Source organism: Nicotiana attenuata, chromosome 7 (assembly GCF_001879085.1).
Source record: "Nicotiana attenuata strain UT chromosome 7, NIATTr2, whole genome shotgun sequence".
NCBI lineage: Eukaryota > Viridiplantae > Streptophyta > Magnoliopsida > Solanales > Solanaceae > Nicotiana > Nicotiana attenuata.
In genome coordinates, this window is record NC_031995.1 from 104,532,674 (window position 1) to 104,548,494 (window position 15,821).

Genomic DNA, 15,821 nt, shown 5'->3' on the forward strand with positions numbered 1-15,821 from the left:
CGATCAAATCGCCAAATAACATCAAAAACAACGAATCGAATCTCAAAATCACTAGTTTTTCTTGAAACTTCATGAACTTTCAAATTTAGAGTTTTAAGTCCGAAACACTTCAAACGACGTCCAATTTCACCCAAACTTCACAAAAATATCTTAAACCACATATAAGACCTGTACCGGACGCCGGAACCAAAATACAGGCCCGATACCAACTTGTTCTAATCAATTTTCATTTCAATTTTCCTTAGTAATTTCAGAAAAACAATTTTACTCAAAAATTCATTTCTCGGGCTTGGGACCTCAGAATTCGATTCCGGGCATACGCCCAGGTCCCATATTTTTCTACAGACCCTACGGGACCGTCAAATTACGGTTCCGGGTCCGGGTCCGTTTACCTAAAATATTGACCGAAGTCAAATTTATTCATTTTAAATACCAAAATTTAGCATTTTTCATACAATTTCATCTTTAAGCCTTCCGGCTACGCGCTCGGACTGCGCACGCAAATCGAGGCGACTACAAATGAGGTTTTCAAGGCCTCGGAAACACGGAATGAGTAAGAAAACAGGTGATGACCCCTTTGGGTCGTCACACTTAGTGAGATTAATATTCGTTATTTTAGGAACTTATATATTTTTCTTTAATATATGTTCAATAATGAAAAACACATTATTTAATAATATTTACTTAATTTTTAAAATTTATATGTCCATTGACACGCGTAGGTACACGCGGGGACTAGTTATATAAAACTTATGTCCCCCCTCACCAAACCTCATATGGTCCACTTCCTCTGAGCCACCAATTCCTTTCTTTCTTTGGGCACTTCAAAATTTTAATTTAATTACTTTTCCAATTTCCATTAATGCTTTATATGCATATTCTGAGATGGCAATTCTAAACCACTAAAATCCAATAAAGTTTTTAACACACACTGAAATTAAAGTGCAACAACCTTTACCTTTTCTGTATAATTTCAAAAAGGGTATCAGAATTTCTAAAATTCTAACATGAGAAACCTAATTTATATGTTTTCAACAAAGTAAAAATTCCATATTCCATTATTGGCGTATGCAAATTTTCGAGAGCGGTGTCAATATTTAAGGAAATGAACAAATGAATAAATTACTGTAACGACAAGTACAATTATTATTTATATTTATACGCAATATTTTAATTTTATTTATTATTGATACGTACAAATTACGAAAAAATTTCGACGAGATATTGCTTCAAGCAAGGTGCCTACACCTATGACAGAGGCGGACCTATGTGTTATAACGAGGGGTCATCGGACATCGTAAATTCGGCAGAAATTTTGTATATGTATATGTATATATCTTTAAAATGGTTAATTTAAAGCACCTGGTACCCTGAATGCTAAAAAGCCTTTAGGATATACTGGTTGAGCAGTCCTCGTAAAAATTTTGATTCCGCCTCTGACATATGATACTACTTTTTGCCATCCAGAAATCCAGCTAAGCAAACACTTCACCTTCAATTTATTACTATAAAGAGTATGTTTCCTTCACTAGTTGACCAAGTAGACTTTATACTCATTACTCAATATCTGATTATATATTATGTGCTAACTATGTTATAAGATTATGACTTGGTAAAGAGGAAAATGAAAGAAAAATGAAGATGAGACAATCATAATAATAAACAGATAACATCACATTTAAATAGATTGTGGTCCAATTTGGCCTTACCATCACCGATAAATATGGTAGGATGATTAGGATATATTTTAATCCATAATTAAAGGTCTTAATTTTTGGGGTAATTAAGAAACTTACGATAGGAAGTTCTTTCCCCTTTAATGGCTACCCGATGGAAACTTGAATAAGTCAGGCCTAGTGGCGAAATCAAAATTTTTACTAAAATGATCAAAATATAAACCGACGAAAAAGTCAAGAGGTGTCAACATATATTATATATACATAATAATAATAAAAAAGATTACCTAGCTATACAGTGTAATTTTCTAATGAAAGGGTGTCGATAGATACCTTTAAGACGTGTGGCTCCGCCACTAGTCATGCCGATGATATTATTGGATGGATAAACTGGAAAAAAAAGAATGGTCTTAACTAGGGGTGGCAAATAGGCGAAACTGGTCGGATATGGATCGGATTGAAAATGGATTTTGTAAATATCTGATATGTTCATATTTAATATGGATAGAAAATGGTAACACCGGCGGATAATATTCCATTGCTTCTTGAATATGATAACTTTTGAGAGAATTTCTAGTCTCCAAATTTAAGGAACCTCCAATGTTATCTTCTCAATTATAAAAGCTAGACTCATTGGTTATCCAGTAAATATCTATTTTTAAGTAGATAATATGGATCTTATCAATATCTGACCACTTTTAGAAAATTAATTAATCCATTACTTAACGGATAATATGAATGTATAATTATTTTCTTTACTTATTTTATCACCACTAGTCGTACCTATGTGAAAAGAAAAACAAAAGTGAGTTTATTTACTTGCTCAAATTAGAATTTTAAAAAAGTGGATTCCTTTCCTAGAAATTCTTTTCCACTTTAATTCATTTCCCCTCCTTTTCCCTTCAATTATGGAGCACAAATAAATGCCACTTGAAAACTCATAGGACCCCCAAAAAACTAGGCAAATTGATCATCATTATCTTCTTCTTCTTCTTCTCTTTCAAAAGCTCATCTCTTCAATTAGAACAAATTAAAAACTAGAAAAATTTATCAAATGGCAAGTCATTACCAAAAAACTCATGCTATTTTGATTCCTTATCCATATCAAGGTCACATTACCCCTTTTGTATATTTGGCCATAAAACTTGCTTCTCATGGCTTTACAATTACTTTTGTAAACACACATTATATTCATTCCAAGATTTCAAATTCACAAACTCAACAACATAGTAATAAAGATGATCTTTTTGCTAAGGCTCGTGAAAATGGGCTTGACATACGTTATGCAACGGTCAATGACGGTTTTCCTTTGGGATTTGATAGGTCTTTAAATCATGACCAATTTGTTGAAGGACTTTTGCATGTTTTTTCAGCACATTTTGATGAAGTTGTTGGGAATTTGGTTAAGTCTGATCCACCTGTGACGTGTTTGATTGCTGATACTTTCTATGTTTGGCCATTGATGATTGCTGAGAAGTATAATTTGGTGTATGTTTCGTTTTGGACAGAACCTGCTTTGGTTTTGACTCTTTATTATCATATGGAACTTCTCAAGAAAAATGGCCATTTTGCTTCTCAAGGTATAGTGTCCCTTTACTTTCAATATTATTAGTGGGTTGGCTCGTCGAGTTATCTCTGTAACCAGGGACAGACCTAGAATTTGAAGGTCAGGGATGGACCTTTACGTTCAACCAATCTCTTTGATTTTTCATTTTTATAGGGCTATACGGACTCGAACCATAGACCTTCTCGATAAAACAGATCAAACTATGTTTTATATATGGGGTACCATTATTAGTATATCAATATTTTCTAATATGTATACATGGATTTTGTGTTGAACTTTTTGAGTGTCGGTAGTGACCCTTCTCGTTATAATATAGGTCTGCCTCTATCTACAACCCTACCTCTTTTATTATGGAGCGATTATTTAGAGGTCTTAGTTCGTAATTTACGCTTTTTTACTCTATTCGATGAAGCTTATCTCACCTTGTTAGAGGTCTTTATTAGACGATCTTGTCACCTATTATTTTGAGATCATATCTAGTAATTTAGAGTTTGAATCGCATTGATATCGTTTTTTGCATTGATAGCGCTTTCTGGGCCCACACTGAAATTGTGTTATACCACTAGATATGCGATCACTTTTCTCTAAAAGGTGTCATTTGATATATATATATATATATATATATATGTGTGTGTATTTTTCTAAGAAATAATATTAATATATACAATAGTTTTACACTGCTATTAAAAATAACACTGAGTAAGTATCAATCAAAAACTAAAGTCTTAAAATCAATCAACATAGTGTTAGATTTTGTTTTCTTAGTTTTAGATTAAAATACACTTACAAATCAAATTGTAATAAATGGACCAACACAATTTGTGGGTCTTCCTTTATTTCTTTATTGTTTTTCTCGTGTTTTTAGATGGTGGGCATTGTGGGATCCCATGAAAGTTTGGTGGTGATAAATAATAATGGTGGTTGGTTGAGACATCAACCTCAATTTGATTTCACAACAGACAACTTGTGTTTTCTAAAAATAGTTTGTGTCTTAAAACTAGATATTTTTGTTGTTTTGTTTTTGGAATACATTAATGGTAGTTTGTTGAGATAAAAGATAGCACGGTACACAAAGTATTCCACATTTACATAGGATTCAGGGGAAGAATCGTATTTTAAGAAGTGTGATGTAAACAGCCTAGCCTAATGTAAATATTAGTGGCTGCTTCCACTACTCGAACCCGTGATCTATAAGTAATAAAATAGAATAAATATTAGAACTTAATAAAATAGAATATTAGATTTAAAGTTTCGATTTTCTAATACATGTCAACTTCTTATCCAACTCTTTGTTCGTGTAAGTGCTTAAGTTCACTTTCATATAGAATGAGTATTTAAACAAATTATGTATTATGCATTTTATCCCATGTTTGTAGACCGAACACCTTTCATATTTATCCTTTTGCATATTTCTCGAAAAAATAAACTTGGGCTAAAAATTATTTTAATCAGAGATCATTATCTTAACTTTTCATTTTAGTGTTTGGATGTATAGTTGCCTTCTTTGACCTCCTAGCATAGCCTTGAGAATTGACCCACTTGGTTCATTTTATATATTTTTTCTTTTGAATTCGGACTATAGGATTAGAACAAAAATTATAAATTTTCTAAGAAGAAAAATATCAAAAAGGTGACTAATTATTCTTATATTTAGAATCTAGCATTTTTTTCTAATAATGCTATGATATTGAATGGTATTGGTGAGTCTATTTGAAATTATTTGATGTTAATGATTAGCCATTGCAGCTTATGATTACACCACCAACCCAATACAATTTTGATATTTTGTTTTTTCTTTTGTCCAAGTATATGGTTAGAGAGAGTCACACAAATATTTGGTTTTCCGGACTTCCGACTAGAAGGGAAGTTTTGGAGCAACGATAAAGATGTTTTCATGTCACATACAAATTACAGGTTCGAACCGTGAAACAATTACTAATACTTGCATTAGGGTAAACTGTCTATATAGCATTATTAGGGTGCGACCCTTCTCCGAACCCTACATAAATATGAAATACTTTGTGTATTTGGCTGCCCTTTTTTACTTCCGACCTAGGCAAACTCTTGAGAAAAGTGAGGGTGAATGATAGATACTTTAATGTTTTCGTAGATGAATTATATATAAATGACTCCTCGGCCGAAAGTATATCGGAAACAACCTTACCATCTCCACAAGGTATACACGCTATCCTCCCCGTAGCTCACTTGTGGGATTAAGTGACTTTCTTCTTTTTTTTTGTGTGTGTGTGTGTTTTCTTTCGTTTCGTTTCATTTTTCTACTGCTATAATTTTATAATTTGATTTAAATTATATTTTTATTTATCAGATAATCGGAAGGATACTATAGATTATATACCAGGAGTTGAAGCAATTGAACCAAGGGATTTAATGTCATATCTTCAAGCAACTGATATTTGGACTGTAGTCCACAGGGTAATTTACAAAGCTTTTACAGATATTAAAAAGGCTGATATTATCATTTGTAATACAGTCCAAGAACTTGAATTTGATACTCTTTCAGCCCTAAACAAGAAACAGCCCACTTATGCTATTGGGCCCATTTTCCCATCTGGGCTTACTAAGGCCCCATTCAGTATTAGCCTATGGTCCGAGTCTGATTGCTCTCAATGGCTTAATAACAAGCCCAATACTTCAGTCTTGTATGTCTCATTTGGTAGCTATGCTCACACTAGTAAAGAAGATATATTGGAGATAGCCCATGGGCTTCAACTTAGTGGGGTGAATTTCATTTGGGTTCTAAGGCCCGATATCGTCAGCTCGGACGAGACCGATTTCTTACCTGTTGGATTCGAAGAAAGTATAAAAGATCGAGGGTTGATCGTGCCATGGTGTAAACAAATTGAAGTGATCTCACACCCTGCAATAGGTGGATTCTTGACTCACTGTGGATGGAACTCGACGTTGGAAAGCATATGGTGTGGTATACCGTTGATATGTTTTCCCTTATTGACTGATCAATTTACTAATCGGAAATTAGTCGTTAATGATTGGAAGATCGGAATTAATCTCTGCGACAAAGAACGTGTCACGCACGAGGAAGTCGCCGAAAAGGTTAGGAATTTTATGTGTGGAGATAGTACTCAAGAGTTGAGAAAGGCAATGAAGGAAGTGAGGAACACATTAGAGAATGCATTAGGACAAGATGGATCATCTGAGAAGAATTTTCATCAATTTATGGAAGATATAAAGGTCAATATACGCAAACGGGCCGGGCTTTCCAATGGACATGTTAGTCCATTACACCAAAATGGTAATGGGCTGGCCCATTGAGTTTTTGAAATCTAATGTTAACTTGTAAGCATATGGGCCAAAGGGCCCAAGTTAGGTGTAGGAGTTAGGACCATTGCATTGGGCTTGTGGTTCTCTCTCTTCTCTTTTCTTTGTTGGCAATGTTGTGCTCTGTTATTTTCTTCCCTTTGAATTTTATTTTTGTTTAGGCAAATTCAAGCCACTGAATATAAAGTTGCTTGTTCAATAAATAATATAGGTTGAGTTTATTTCAATTTTTTTAGATGATATAGATTAGATTGCGAAACTGCTAAGGCTTGTCCTTGAGCTTTTATATATTTGACATTGTTAAGAGATAATTCAAAGAAATGTAAAATTAAGAGTTCGTTTGGTAGAGTGCATTGGAGAAAACAATATATGCATCAACTTTGTGTATTAGTAATACCTTGTTTGGTAATCTATGTATAACTAATACAAACATTAGTTATACATCCTATTTGGTATTATCCTATGTATAGCTAATGCATAGCAAACCATGGTATTAATACTACCAAGGGCTTAAAGTCCCTTTAAAGCTAAAGAATATAGAGGATATTTTTGTTAACAACTAATTTTTTTTTTAAAATTATGCAATGCATTTTAATTTTTAATACACCACACCAAACAGTGTATAAAAAATAATTTCTGCATAACTAATGCTTGCATTACTAACTTGTGCATTACTAATTTTTACATTATTAATACACCCTATTCAACATTATTCTTATACACCCTACCAAACGAGTACTATTATTAGTTTAAACAACCATTCTATCTGCTTTGTGGTATATGATTTATATAACGGACTTCGACATGTGCCAAATTCTCTTTTTAATGTATCGACAACCACTATTTTACTGCTAGCGTAAAAGCTCATAAGAAATATTATTTTTCTACAAAATGTTCTGACAAGAATATACGTAACTGAAAACATAGTTAACAACGAAAAGAAGTGGTATATTTTATCTTAAATAACTGGATTAAAGTACAAAAGTAAATAAGAGGAAAAAAGAATTAATTTACAAAAACCCGTTAATCCTAGCTATGTCAAAAGACATAAGTAGCTTCTTTGATATAAACCATCCATTTTAAGACCAAAGCTATTTTGGATGGTTGTTACATATTGTATCTTATTGTATAGTATCGTAATGCACTATTATACTATTTTAATGAATATAATAATTGAATAGATTATATCGTTTTTCGTCGTTTCATAATATCATACACCAATTATTAAAGAATAAGCATATAATATTACAAAAAAAAAGTAAAGAATAAAATAAAGTAATTAATAAAAAACGTAAAGATGAGAAAACAAAAAGGTAACGATATGAACACATCAAATTGTTCGTTAGATAAATTGAGTCTATTCATCGTTACATAAGAAAGAATTTAACAATACACATGATAAAATAAAATTTAAATAATAATTAAAATAAAAATCGTATTTAAAGTAATATTACGATACAATACGATAGGTAACCATCCAAACAAGTTGTAAAATCTATTTGGACGGAAAGATTTTGAATAGCATAATTTCATTCGAGTCACTCATTGTTGGGTTTTGTTATTGATAACAAAAGAGGTGTGAATGGAAAATGGTGGGAAAAGAAATGGAGGGAAGTGAAATTTTGAATTAGTTCACTTTACTAATGTACTTTGTCCCTCATTGGAAGAAGGAAAGAAAATCTTTGTGTATATATAGAGAAGCTCATCTTCTAGCTCTTAAAGAGTTAAAAAGAAGTGGTGCCTCATGCCGTCGTCGTCGCTCGGCTTCGGCTTCGGCTTCGGATTTGGTCAATTGATTGATAATTTTTTGGACCAAATTTATTTTCCTTTTCCATCATTTAACATTTTCTTTTCTAAATATTTTTCGCGTTGGAAGATCGCGGAATCATTTTCGCACGTTGGAAGATCGCGGAATTATTTCGCGACCAACAACTGAATAAACACCAAAAACGTTCCATTCAATAGCTGAATAGTAGGGCTGGGCATATATCGGGTAAAACCGATAGCCCAAACCGAAAAAAGCTTATTGGGTTATCAGTATCGGGTTATTGGGTTAGTAGTTCGGTAACGATTTAGTGTTATTTTACTATTGGGTTATCGGTTCGGGTCTCGATTTGCCCATTTTTATTAACGGTTTAACCTATAACCCAATAATCTTTATAAAAATATGATTTTATCCTTAGGTATATAAATTTTCCAGTTATCCCAATTCTCTATCTACTGTTGTAATCCTCCCAAATTTGTCATTCAACACATAGAGAAACAATGTTGTAAGGTTTATCATATTCTTCGAAAGGGTAACAACAGTCGAGAAAATTTATATATTCTTTATACAGTACACATTATCCTTCATTACTTCTTCCCTCTAGAATCTAGATTGAATTATCTTATCGGGTAAACCGATAACCGAACCCATAATGATCGATTACCGATTAACCGATAATCGATAACCGATAACCGATATCTTATCGGTTTGGTTATTGGGTTAGGATATTTATAAATCGATAACCGATATGCCAAACCGATAATATTCACAATCGAACCGAACCGACCAATGCCCACCCCTACTGAATAGACACCTTATCGAATTCGGATTTGGTCAATTGATATGATTGATTGATAATTTTTTTGGACCAAATTTATTTTCCTTCATCATTTAACATTTTCTTTTCCAAATATTTTTCGCATTGGAAAATCACGGAATCATTACGCGCGCTGGAAGATCGCGGAATTATTTCGCGACCAACAGCTGAATAAATACCAAAAACGTTCCATTCAATAGCTGAATAGACACCTTATCATTGAACAGGCTTCTTTGCACCTGTTGGGACTTAACCTTGATAGCTATAAATAGAGAGGCTTAGCCTCATTTTCGACCACCGAAAAATCTGAAATCTCTCCCCTCAAACTTCTGCATTCTGCATTGTTTTTTCCAAAACAAAACGTAAGCATTTTGTTTTTGTGTGATTTGCTCCGCCATTTGAGTTCGCCGAAATTCTGTGATTTGAAGTGCCGTTATCACAGAATAGTTTTTCCGTTCTATCCTGGGAGGAATTAATCCGCAACCTTGGGCATTGTGAGGGGATTAAATTCCTTAAGGAAAAAAAAGAAACTTGTGGGATCGGAATTTTTTCTGCTTTGGTTTTTTAAACTAACGTTTGTTGATTTACTGATTTTGAATACAGTGTTCTAACAAGCTTAAGGAATTTAACTTTATTTTTGTATTGAATCTTACTTTCTGCGTTGGTAGAATAAAATCTTGTTGATTTTCTACTCCCGTTTTGGAGATTAAAATCTTCGGATTTTCTACTCCAGTTTGAGATTAAAGTCTTTGTGACTTTCTACTCAATCCGAGATATAAAAACTCGGTTGTTTGTATTAGGTTTGAAGATATCAAAACTTCACCGACATACTAATTCTGTTTGTCAATTTCTTTTACAGAAAAATGACAACGAGTGCGGAAAAACAGAAAATGGTTCTGTTGGGGCTACTGCTGCAACGACAACTGCGTCTTCAAGTCGCACAACTCCTGCACCAGCAGAAAAACCCAGAAAGTTTTCCGGTGTGGATTTTAAGCGTTGACAGCAAAAAATATTCTTCTACCTGACCACACTCAGTTTACAACGTTTTATCAGCGAAGACGTTCCAGTTCTGGGAGAAGAAACTCCTGAAAATGAGCGGTTTGTGGTCACTGAGGCATGGAAGCATTCTGACTTCTTATGCAAAAATTATATTTGAAGTTACTTGAAGACGGCTTGTACAATTTCTATAGCGTCATGAAAACATCAAGAGAATTGTGGAATGCTTTTGAAAAGAAGTACAAGACTGAAGATGCTGGACTAAAGAAGTTTGTGGCCGCCAAATTTCTGGATTTCAAAAATGGTTGAAGGTAAATCTGTCATAACGCAAGTCTAAGAATTGCAAGTTATTATTCATGATCTCCTTGCTGAAGGTATAAAACGAGTCAATATTTTTATTCAAGATATTGATTATTTTACTAATTATAAATTTATGATTGAAGGTATGGTAAAAAAATGAAGCGTTTCAAGTTGCGACATTTATTGAAAAGCTGCCTCCGGTGTGGAAGGACTTTAAGAATTACTTGAAACATAAGAGCAAGGAGATGGCGCTTGAAGACCTTATTGTTCGTCTACGGATTGAAGAGGACAACAAGGCTACTGAGAAGAAGTCTCGTGGAAATTCAACAATAATGGGTGCAAATATTGTTGAGGAAGCTTCAATTAGTAAAAAGAGAAAGAAGCCGTTTGGACCAAAGAATTACCCAAGCAAGAAGAAATTCAAAGGTAATTGCCACAACTGCGGAAAGGTTGGACACAAGGCTGCTGAATGTCTTGCACCAAAGAAGGACAAGAAGAAAAGTCAAACAAACATGATTGAGAAGAATGATGAAATAGACGATTTATGTGCCATACTTTCAGAATGCAACCTAGTCGGACATCCTAGAGAATGGTGGATTGATTCGGGAGCAACTCGACATGTTTGTGCTAATAAGGAGTTGTTTACTTCTTATGCTCCCGCTGGACCCAACGAGACAGTTTTTATTGAAAATTCCGCTACTGCAAAAATTGAAGGAACGGGCAAGATAGCTTTGAAGATGACTTCTGGCAAGATTGTGACTCTAAATGATGTTCTTCATGCTCCGAAAATGCGGAAGAATTTAGTCTCCACATCACTTCTAGTCAAGAATGGATTTAAGTGTGTTTTTGTTTCCGAGAAGATTGTAGTTAGTAAGAATAAAATGTATGTAGGAAAACAGTTACCTGACTGAGGGCCTTTCCAAACTCAATGTAATTGCCATTGATATGAATAAAATTTCAACTTCTTACTTGCTTGAGTCAAATAATTTATGGCATGAACGTTTAGGCCACGTCAACTTCAAAACTTTGCGAAAAATGATTAATTTGGAAGTATCGCCTCAGTTTGAATGCAATAACTCGAAATGTCAAATATGTGTGGAATCAAAGTATGTTAAGCATCCTTATAAGTAAGTAGAAAGGAATTCAAATTCTTTAGACTTAATTCACACAGATATTTGTAACATGAAGTCAATACCATCTCGCGGTGGGAAAAAGTATTTCATAACTTTATTGACGACAGTACTAGATATTTCTATATTTACTTACTTAATGGTGAAGATGAAGCAATTGATGCATTCAAGCAATACAAAAATGAAGTTGAAACGCAACTAAACAAAAAGATCAAAATGATAAGAAGTGATAGGGGCGGCGAATATGAATCTCCTTTTGAAGAAATATATTTGGAAAATGGCATTATTCACCAAACAACTGCCCCTTACTCACCGCGATCTAATGGAATTGCGGAAAGAAAGAATAGAACGTTAAAGAAGTGATGAACGCCTTGTTAATAAGTTCTAATTTACCTCAGAACTTGTGGGGGAAGCTATTCTTACAGCTAACCAAATACTGAACCGAGTTCCCCATAGCAAAACGCAATCCATTCCATATGAAAAATGGAAAGGAAGGAAACCCAACTTAAAATATTTTAAAGTGTGTGGGTATTTGGCTAAAGTACAAGTTCCTAAACCCAAAAGGGTAAAGATTGAACCAAAAATCGTTGATATAGGATATGCAACAAATAGTGAGGCATATCGTTTTCTGGTTCATAAATCAGAAAATTCCGACATTCATATTAATACGGTAATTGAATCAGATAATGTTGAATTCTTTGAGAATATTTATCCGTATAAAATGGAATGTGAATCGTCTAATAAAAAATCTAAGCGGCCTCGGGAAGAAGCAAAGGAAAGTACTTTTGATGAGGATAATCCAAGACGTAGTAAACGTCAAAGGACAGCTACTTCCTTTGGACCAGATTTACTGGAATTCTTATTGGAAAATGAGCGTCAAACATTCAAAGAAGCAATGTCTTCCTCGGAAGTACAATATTGGAAAGAGACAGTCAATAGTGAGATAGAATCCATATTTAGTAATCATACTTGGGAATTGGTTGATCTTCCTCCAGGAAATAAACCTTTGGGTTCTAAATGGATTTTCAAGAGGAAAATGAAATCTGATGGTACTATTGACAAATATAAGGCAAGATTAGTTGTTAAAGGGTTTAGACAACGAGAAGGTCTTGATTACTTTGACACATACTCGCCGGTAACAAGGATTACATCTATCCGGGTGTTAATAGCGTTAGCCGCCGTGTAGGCCTTCAAATCCATCAGATGGATGTAAAGACTACCTTCTTAAATGGAGATTTAGAGGAAGAAATCTATATGGAACAACCTGAAGGGTTTGTAGTTCCCGAAAAAGAAAAGAAGGTGTGTCGACTTGTTAAGTCACTTTACGGACTAAAACAAGCACCAAAATAATGGCATGCGAAATTTGACCAAACAATGTTGTCAAATGGTTTCAAGACCAATGAGTGTGACAAATGTGTTTACATTAAGAATACTCCAAATCAAATAGTCATTGTTTGTTTATATGTGGATGATATGTTGATAATGAGTAATGACATTGCTAACATAAATGCTACTAAGCGCATGCTTACTAGTAAGTTTGATATGAAAGACTTAGGAGTTGCTGATTTAATTTTGGGAATTAAGATCCTTCAGACTCCTCGAGGTCTAGCTTTGTCTCAATCTCATTATATTAAAATAGTTATTGAAAAGTTCAAATATTTGGACTTTAAAGAAGCAAAAACGCCAATTGATTTAAACCATACTTTTGTAAAGAATAAAGGTCAAAGCAAATCTCAATTGGAATATGCTCGAGTGTTGGGAAGTTTGATGTACATTATGAATTGTACACGACCTGATATAGCTTGTGCAATAAGAAAGCTTAGTCGATACACAACTAATCCCAACCAAGCTCATTGGATAGCAATTAAACGAGTTTTGGGATATTTGAAATATACTCAAGACTATGCATTGCATTACAATATTTATCCCGCAGTTATTGAGGGAAATAGTGATGCAAATTGGATCACCGGATCAACGAAAACAAAATTCACAAGTGGATACGTTTTTACCATTGGTGGAGGAGCAATATCTTGAAGTCGTCCAAACAGACATGCATCGCTCGCTCTACAATGGAGTATGAGTTTATAGCTTTAGACAAGGCCGGTGAAGATGCTGAATGGCTTCGAAATTTCTTAGAAGACATTCCATTTTGGCTCAAACCTTTGGCACATGTATGCATACATTGTGTGACGACCCAAAGGGTCATCACCTATTTTTAATTGAATTTTATGTCTCCGAGGCCTTGAAAACCTCATTTAGAGTCGCCTCGATTTGCGTACGCAGTCCGGGCGCGTAGCCGGAAAGCTTAAATATGAAATTCTGTGAAAAACGCTAAGTTTTGATATTAAAATGAATAAATTTAACCTTGGTCGGCATTTTGGATAAACAGACCTGGACCCGTGATTTGACGGTCCCGGAGGGTCCGTAGGAAAATATAGGACTTAGGCGTATGCCCGGAATCAAATTCCGAGGTCCCAAGCCCGAGAAATGAATTTTTTCGTAAAATTATTTTCTGAAATTGTTAAAGGAAATTTGAAATGAAAATTGATTAGAACGTGTTGGTATCGGGCCCGTATTTTGGTTCCAGCGCACGGTACAGGTTTTATATATGGTTTAAGTCATTCCTGTGAAATTGGTGAAAAACGGACGTCGTTTGACGTGATTCAGACCTAAATTGGAAAATTTGATATTTTATGAAGTTTGAAAGAATTCATGGATTTTGAGGTTTAATTCGATATTTATGATGTTATTTTGGCGATTTGATCGCCCGAATAAGTTCATATGATGTTATTGAGTTAGTACGTATGCTTGGTTTGGAGTTCCGAGGGCTCGGGTGAGTTTCGGGTAGGTTTTGGGATGTCTTAAGCTTAAAAATCTCAGATGTTGCATGTTCAGAGAAATTGCAGATCTCTGAACCCGCTAGTGCGGTCTGCGGTCGACTTTGTGCGGTCCGTGGTGGAGGGTGTGCGGCCGCAGTCGATTTCACGCGGTCCGCACAGCAAGGTCCAGAGACTATACCCTCAGGAACAGGGTTGTGCGGCCGCGGTCCGTTTTGTGCGGTCCGCACAGGGTCTCAGGAAGGGCTGTGCGGCCGCGTTCCGTTTTGTGCGGTCCGCACAGGGGTCCTGAGAGGGGTATAAATAGACAGGATTTTCAGTCATTTTTCATTTTTCAAAACCCTAAAAACATAAGAGGCGATTTTTCAAACAACTTTTCTTCTCCAAAACGATTGGTAAGTGATTTCTAACTTATTTTCTTCACTCCTTAACATCTTTTAACATGATTTCAACTTAAAATCAAAGATATTCATGGGGAAAATTGGGTATTTTGGGTAGAACCTAGGTTTTTCCAAAAAATTAGGGATTTGGACCTCAATTTGAGGTCCGATTTCAAAATAAATTATATATTTCAGTTCGTGGGGGAAATGGGTAATCGGGTTTTGGTTCGAACCTCGGGTTTTGACCATGTGGGCCTGGGGGCAATTTTGACCTTTTTGGGTTAAACTTTGGAAAACTCATTTTCATGCAATGGGGTTGATTCATTTAGCACTTATTGATGTAATTAAGTAATTTGTGATTAGATACGAGCGAATTGGCTGTGGAATCAAGGGGTAAAGCTATAATTGAGACTTGAGTTGTGTTCAAGGCATCGAGGTAAGTGTTTGGTCTAACCTTAGCTTGAGGGATTAGGAGTTGAGTCCTATTTGCTATGTGATAATTGTTGATTACGACGTATAGGCATGGTGACGAGTATCTATACGTTGGTGTCAAGTATGACCGTGAGTCTTATATTGTGATTTTCATGATTTCGTTGTATTCTTCATGCTTTGGTGATGATTTCTAGTTGTTGTGAAAAGTTTGTGGAAGGAATTGAGAAATTTGAACATTTTGAAGCATTGGCTCGAGCTATATTATGAATTGTGAAGGTATATGAGATGATTGAACCCTTTGGAGCATTGGCTCAAGTGGTAAAGTGAGTTATGAAGTACAAGTGAAAGATAGAGAAAGAGTTATTGAAATGTTCCCTTGCCGGGATTTAATTATTTAATTGTTATTCCCTTGTCGGGAATTAATTATTTACTTGTTGCTCCCTTGCCGGGATTTAATTGTTAAATCGTTGTTCCCTTGCCGGGATTCCTATATGTTCTTGTTTATTTCCCTTGCCCTTGTTTGTGATTGTTGTTTGGGTGAGGAAGAGTGTTAAAGCACGAAGGGTGATGCCGTGCATTGTTTGCTATTGTGAGGAAAGAGTGTAAAACACGAAGGGCGATGTC

The 15,821-nt window shown here is 34.8% G+C and overlaps 1 protein-coding gene across 1 annotated transcript; it reads left to right on the plus strand.

Annotated features, from left to right (window-relative positions):
- LOC109229627 (UDP-glycosyltransferase 86A1) lies at positions 2,552–6,767 on the plus strand. The gene is made up of 2 exons (XM_019395142.1): positions 2,552–3,256; positions 5,570–6,767. The coding sequence occupies exons 1-2, from the start codon at positions 2,731–2,733 to the stop codon at positions 6,532–6,534; spliced, it is 1,491 nt and encodes a 496-aa protein (XP_019250687.1). The 5' UTR covers positions 2,552–2,730; the 3' UTR covers positions 6,535–6,767.

Coding starts and splice junctions, on each gene's coding strand:
- LOC109229627 (XM_019395142.1), top strand. CDS start 2,731: ATGGCAAGTCATTACCAAAAAACTCATGCTATTTTGATTCCTTATCCA. Junction 3,257..5,569: donor TGGCCATTTTGCTTCTCAAG/GTATAGTGTCCC, acceptor TTTATTTATCAG/ATAATCGGAAGGATACTATA.